The sequence below is a fragment of the Larimichthys crocea genome, unplaced genomic scaffold (genome assembly GCF_000972845.2).
Source record: "Larimichthys crocea isolate SSNF unplaced genomic scaffold, L_crocea_2.0 scaffold77415, whole genome shotgun sequence".
NCBI classification, from domain to species: domain Eukaryota; kingdom Metazoa; phylum Chordata; class Actinopteri; family Sciaenidae; genus Larimichthys; species Larimichthys crocea.
In genome coordinates, this window is record NW_020860229.1 from 144 (window position 1) to 7,428 (window position 7,285).

The 7,285-nt window shown below is 45.2% G+C and overlaps 1 protein-coding gene across 1 annotated transcript; it reads right to left on the reverse strand.

Moving 5' to 3' along the window:
* Nucleotides 1-4,083: 4,083 nt before the first annotated feature.
* Nucleotides 4,084-5,547, reverse strand: LOC113745454 (general transcription factor II-I repeat domain-containing protein 2-like). The gene has a single exon (XM_027276996.1). It carries the CDS (start codon nucleotides 5,506-5,508, stop codon nucleotides 4,084-4,086), a length of 1,425 nt encoding a protein of 474 aa, XP_027132797.1. The 5' UTR covers nucleotides 5,509-5,547.
* Nucleotides 5,548-7,285: the final 1,738 nt, after the last annotated feature.

A 7,285-nucleotide genomic window follows, 5' to 3' on the forward strand; every position in this document is an offset into this window, starting at 1 on the left:
CGGAGGCTAGCCACAACAAATCCCCCCCCCCCGCCCCATCCCCCCCCCCCCCCTTGCGAGATGGAGCAGGATGGCGAAGGGAAAGAAGGAAAGGACTCTGTTGAAAGAGGAGGAGAAAGGAGCTGGAGAGGAAGAAGGGATTTGGAGAAGTGAGCCAGCTCACACCAAATTTACTGATGGAGAAGCAGAAGGAGCTGTACATAACTGGCTAACAATAATGAAGAACCAACTTGCTGGAGCAAAACCACAAGTACTCAGTGACAAAGCCATGAAAACCACTTGCTTGGAAGAGGGACCTCATCCGAAGTGTCCGCTGAAGATGGAAAGTGTTGTGTGTAGTGAAGTGGTTTTTTTATGACACCAACACCATTATGATTGCTGTCTGTTGTTTCATGGTAACACAGCCTTAAGACACCTGCCAGTGCTTGGGGACAGAAATTTAAAACCATCTGTCACTGTCTCGCAACCACGCATTGTCCGTGAGTACAACATCACGATGGGTTGGTGGTGGAGTTGACTTGATGGACTGAAGGATCGTTGCTATCGCATGAGCACCCGTCCTAAGAAGTGAACAATGTGCAGATGGTCATGCACTTTTACAGATCTGGCGGAAAACCATTAATCTAGTTTTCTACAAATTAGTTGCGTGGTTCACTTCACCAGCCCGTCGTGCAACAGGGCTAGTAGGACCACGCAACGCCTGAACCGAATACCAAACACCAAATTGTTATAAAAATTAGGGGTATCACACTAGTTAGATGTTTTTTTTGTACTTATTACAATGTTGTTTTCCCTATTCATTATAAAGTCCCTTCGGCACTTCCCTTTATCTGATGTTTTTACTGAGGGACTGGCAGGGTAGGTAAAGTTCATGTTGGTTAATGTCTTAAATAGAGGAATTAGAATGAGGTCCGGGACAGGTCAGACGGATGACATCAAGAAGATTGGGGACATTACTGCTACTCATTAGGTGATATGTTGAAGAGTAAGCTGGTTAACCGCATTATATGCAAATTGACTGTTAACCATTTACCAGGGGTTGAAGACAGCCCCATCTTCAGGGAGAAAAATGTATAAGAACCAACTGGTCAATGCTCCTCAGTGAGCCTTTTTCACCCACCGCACACACTTTAGGGGGTTGCGCCACTGTGAAACGCTCCTCTTGTACAAGAACAATTAAATTCAACTTAAACTTTGATGTTTGTTTTGAATCCGATCCTTCTTATTAAGGGTTTTCTTTAAAAACCCCGTAAACCACAAATCATTGTGGCAATCCAGTACTAGCCTGGACAACCTCTCTCTAGCGGGACACATGACGCACACACGCGCACACACCACACCTTTCCCAGTCCCGCCCAGCTCCTATTAAAAGCATGCCGCATAAATTTAATGTTCTATGAAACCGCAAAGCTGATGCACGATTATGTGTCCACTCCCACTTGCTGCACAAAAATCTGTTTGAACATGTGTGAAGTGAAGTTGGAACCCTGAATACACCGACGCGCAACACCAAATATGGAAAAAAGAAATCGTCGCGCCTTAACAATGGACTTAACTGTAATGGAGCGCAAGGGAAATGCTGCAGGATACTGCGTTGTCTGGCACATCACTGTCAACATAAACTACAACCCAGACCTGGAAGGAGGGCAACAGCCCCACAAATTCAATAATCAAATGCTCAATAGGGTGTACTTGCAGATACAAAAGCGTTGTGATTGTGAAGGGGGGCAGGCTAATCCTTTGGTTGGATTTACCCACCAGTGGCATATGTACAAGACTTACATACTTGGAGGACATCACGCTTTTAATTCACGGACCAACGAAATATCGCAGGACATGGTATGAAAAAATGTTTTCTTTTTTAACGAAATTCCACAAGTCAGCATGAGCAGTCTTCAGCACTAATCACGGAATCACGCACCCCCCCAGAAAGACAACCACACGGAAAACGGCTTCACCCATACAAAACTATCATCCCATGGCACCCCCTGGTCACCAAGCAGACCTTCGTGCAGTAAAGTACACCCTGAGATAAATCCCTGATTTTTGTCAACTGAATGGAGCCTCAGCCCACAACAGAGACAAGGAGGACTGCTTTTGACCCTTGCCACCCAGTCTTTTTTTCTTTCTTTAACAAGTTGAGGGAAGATTGAGCAGTACACAGGGCTATCAACTACATCTCCGCCACGCCACTGAGCTGGACTGGTCAAGAGACCTTTCATTTGGGCCCCGAGTCACAACACCGGCTGGAAAAACGCTGCATGGGTTCACTTTTCGTACCCTGGCTTGGAAATAACCACAGTCCGTCAGGGCTGGAAACTCCCCCACACACGAATCCCAGCCAGGTTCATTACCCGCACCCATAGAAACACCTTCAAGGGGGTGGTAAGCTCGGCCGATGCCAACAAAGAAAACCAACAACCTGCACAGCTAACAATCGCTCTCTATAACATGTGTGGGCACAAGTGATCAAGGCCCAAACTCCATATCCCTTCATAGGATGGAATCACCTGTCTCAGACTTTGATGAGAAGGAACACTATATCTAAAACCAACGGACTGTTGCACCGTTCACGCAACACCTTTACACGTAGAACGTGCATACTACCAACCAATGCTAATGAACTGACATCAGTGGATAAATGGCCAAAACGCAGCTACCACTCTCTCCCACTAAAACCAGACCGGTGTCTTCCCTGACCCACCGCAAGAACACCATTAGGATTAACACAAGCAATCTTTTCAGGCAAGCACAAGCATAGCTGGAACATGCCACTGCTGCATTGTGGCCTCCCCTTTTGACTGAAACTCAAGGACTAATTCAGTTTCACAGTAGGCCCTCACCATGACAATAGTGACACTCGTGGAACCCCTGTGCCAGCCCGCTGAGATACAGGCTGTACGGGGGAAAACCAGGCCTCACCAACTTAGGACTGCCACGCAAGGGTACACACGCGCTAATTATGACAAAACTCCTTTGACATTCCCCCCCAAACATGCTCAGAAATACCCGACAGAACCCGGAACCAACCAAAACTGGCGGACTCACCTGCAGCAGCGGATGTGCTCCCCGAGACAACTGCTCTTCCACGTTCCGACCACACCTACTACACAACAAAAAAACAAACGAACTAGACCCCTAGAGGGAAGTGCCCTGACAACCTACTGGAGGATTCCCTTCAGAAAGTGCATCAAACTTGACATTTAGTTCCTGAATGCCGCAGCAAAAAACAGCTGAACCAGATCAACTACAATCACACACTGCTACCCTAGGATCCAACCCCTAGGCAGGGTGTCAAACTCAAATTCACAGAGGGCAAAAATAAAAGAAGACATTGTCGAGGGCCAAACCAATTTTTCATTCATTTTTTATGTTTTATTATCTTTGAGATACAGTAAAATACTGTATTAACCATTTAATATATTACAATTGAATTTTTGCTTAAATACTGAACCCAACAGGTTTAGAAAATAATAAAGAAAAACTGAAAAAAATCAGGCCTCTATATCTTTAACTTTATTCATTTAATTGTAACTAAATCTTTTCATCACCGGCCATCGGCCAACACCTAAAAACAAAAATATCTCTTTCACACTTTGAACAGGCATGCCTTCAGTAATAAAATAATATTTATCCAGTTAGTTTTTTTCACTGTCCATTTACTCTGATGATGCACATGGTCCAAGCCAGATACTTGGCATCGCTTTACATGCAAGTGCATCAATTTCTGGAGTCAGGCTCTGCGCAGAGGAAATCCTCAGGACTGAATGAAGGTGTTCATCAGTGAGACGACTCCTAGTGGTGTTTTGTTCATTTTCATCAACGAAAACAGTTGCTCGCACAGATATGTGCTGCCGAACATAGAGAGCATTTGCGCAGCTTGGGCACGGAGTTCGGGCAGCGTGTCGGAGGTACGGTGGAAATTGCGCCACCGCAGAGTCATCTTTGACTTGAGCGTGTCATTACACTGTGCTCTAAGCTCCCATTTGGGTTGCTTGGTGCGTTTTCCCCTCAAACGCGGGGTTTGCTAGAAGTTCAAATCTACATTTTTGGGCTTCAAAGTCAGACAATCGTCGGGTAAACTCAGCGCCAGTAGATGAGTTTTTCAGCGAACTGTGCAAAAGGCATCACGGCGGTAGCGGTCTGCTCTTTCATGACTTGGCAGCACAAAAAATGAGCCAGGTTTCCCTGCTGCATCTGACTCTCCCACAAGCGCAACTTGGTTCTAAAAGCCCTCACGGCGTAGTACATGTCTGTGATGACGTGCGCGCGCCCCTGAAGCTGCAGATTGAGCGCGTCGAGATGATTCATGATGTCACATAGAAATGCAAGCTCACATTGAAACTTTTCATCCCTGAGCTCTGTTGTGTCTTTCCCTTTGCTTTCCATGAAAAGACAAATTTCCTCACGCAGCTCAAAAAATCTCTTCGCAACTTTTCCTCGGCTCAGCCACCTCACCTCTGTGTGATAGGGCATGTCACTATGGTCTGCACCCAACTCCTCTAGGAAAGACTTGAACTGACGGTGATTCAAACCTTTTGCTTTTATGAAGTTGACTACTTGCGTTACAGTGCTCATAATGTGATCCATTTTCAAGGCTTTGCCACACAAGGCCTCTTGGTGTATGATGCAGTGGTAAACTGTAAGCTCACCTGCCTGCTTTTCTCGCATCTTCTCTCGCATCCTGCCGACCAATCCACTCTTTTGACCACACATCGCGGGTGCTCCATCAGTGGTCAGTCCCACAAGCTTATCCCAAGGCAGCTTCATTTCATCGACACATTTGGATACCTCCTCAAAGATGTCTTTTCCTGTCGTTGTGCCATGCATGGATTTTAGTCCTAAAAGTTCCTCTGTAACGCAAAGATTCGAGTCCACTCCACGAATAAAAATTGACAGCTGGGCTGTATCGGAGGTGTCACTGCTCTCGTCCACAGCAAGTGAGTATGCAACAAAATCTTCTCCCTTTCTCATCAGCTGTTCTTGTAGATTGGTGGCAAGTTCACATGCACGCTCGGCTACAGTATTTCTGCTCAGGCTTACATTTAAAAATGCCTGTTTCTTTTCCGGGCAAACGACCTCACAAATTTTGACCATGCACATTTTTACAAACTCTCCCTCATTAAAGGGCCGGGCTGATTTGGCGATCTCCTGCGCCACAATAAAACTAGCCTTTACTGCAGCCTCACTTTGGGATTTTGATTTGGTGAACATAGTTTGCTGTGACATCAGACCTTTTTTCATCTCTTCTACCTTCTTTAGTCTCTCATTTGCGTTCAGATCCTTATACTTGTCATGGTGTCTCGTTTCATAGTGTCGTCGTATGTTATATTCTTTTGATACAGACACGTTGGCGCCACATACAAGACAGATAGGTTTGTCCTTTACCACGATGAACATGTAGTCTGTCTCCCATCTGTCTTGAAAGTTTCTGTTTTCTGTTTTTCGTTTGGCCATTTTTCGGGTGGATTTGAGCTTGTGCTTCGTAGCAGGTTTGCTAATAAGCATCAACACAAGAGGTGGGGGTGTTTTCGCGCTCCGGAGTCTGGCGCGCCAGGACCAGAATTGTGGGAATTGTTAGAGTTAGCGGTACGTGCGCTGTATAACGGGCCGCGGCGGGCCAGATGTAATACATATTTGAAATCATCTCGCGGGCCAAATATAATTGTAGTGCGGGCCAAAATTGGCCCGCGGGCCTGAGTTTGACATGTCTGCCTAAAGCAACAGACTTCAAAAACCTTTAATGGAAAGTAATTGTCATCCACTCAAAAGACCGGACGAGCCCCCATTTGTATGATCTGGGCTCTGAGAGTCAGGCAAAAAAGGGAGTTCAACCACGTGTACGTTTGTTTAACCATTACTTTATAAATCAAATTCAACAAAATTAAACAATCAACAAGGATTTAAAGTTTGGAGTGTGTAGAAGCAGTGGTATCAGTGGTGTAGGGTTGTGGCATTCGTGCAATTCAGTGTGCATGTGTTGCTAACTTGGAGAAACAAAAGCAAGAAGGACCAAAAATATCAAACTGAACTAAAACCAAACCAACCTGACTAGGACAGAAGAGCCCAGAAACAGGGCCAGCCAGAGAGAGATCAGGAGAAGAGAATGAGTAGTAACCAGCTGGCAGTGGTATAAATCCGCAACAGTAAGTAATGGAAAACACCTGCAAACAGAAACCACACCCGAGGAGGGGAGGAGAAAGGAAATAGACCACACCAGAGCAGGAGAGGAAAGTATGGGGATAATGTTGGTCTAAGAAAGATGGGAATGTGTACAATATGAATGTGTATTACACTGAACATACATTTAGTAAATATCCAAATACAGAAAATACAAAATAAAAATGTGACTACAAATAAATAAACGATTTGTATAATAATGTGAGTTGTAAAATATATTTTCGAGATCCTCGATACCTTGACTCCTTCCGTCCCGTGTAGTCCTTTTGATCCCCCCCCATCTTCCCCCCTTTGCTTCCCCGCGATTTTTTTTTTATATTATATTTTATTTTACTGCTAATCTCGACTTTTTGTTTGTTGCACCCGCTGCACCCGTCCTATTTTTTTTCTATTATCCCGTCAGCCTTATTTTTTTTGTTTTTTGTTTTTTGTTTTTTTTTTTGGATCAATTTTTGCTTTCTTTTTTTTATTTTTACGCGATGACGTAATTTGAGACATTCCTTACCCGGCTCCACGATTCACAATAAATGCCACCAGATTTGATATACCAAAAATAGTCGGTTACACACTTCACGAAAATCCAGGCAGATGGCAGGTTGTGCAGGACTATACTTTAGGGCCATGTGGACAGAGATAAAGGGTTTGTTTTTGTTTTAAAGGGTTTCCCCTCTGTTGTTGGTTGTTCTGTTTTGTTTTGTGTTGTGGTTCTTTCTGTTTGCTTCTGTCTTCGTTTTTTCCCCCGGCCTTCTTTGCCTCCTCTCCTCCCTGTCCATTTTTTCCCCTTTCTCTCCCCCTGCCCCTTCCTCTTTTTGTCCCCCCTCCCTTCTCCCTTCTCTCTCCGTCTTTTTCTCCTTCCCCCTTTCCCTTCCGTGCTTTCTCCTTTCTCCCCTTTGTTCTCCTTCTTTTCCCGCTCCTCTGCTTTCTTTCTCTTCCGTGTCTGCCACCCCCCGCCACACACCCCCCCTTCTTGTTCTTCCCCGCTTCCCTCCCCGTCGTTTCAACTGTACGGGATTCACTTCGCTCCTATCTTGGCCTATTTTTTCTTGACCTCTCACCCGCCATTCTTTCTCCGACCTACTCCGCGATTTTCCTAGCTGCCTGTTGT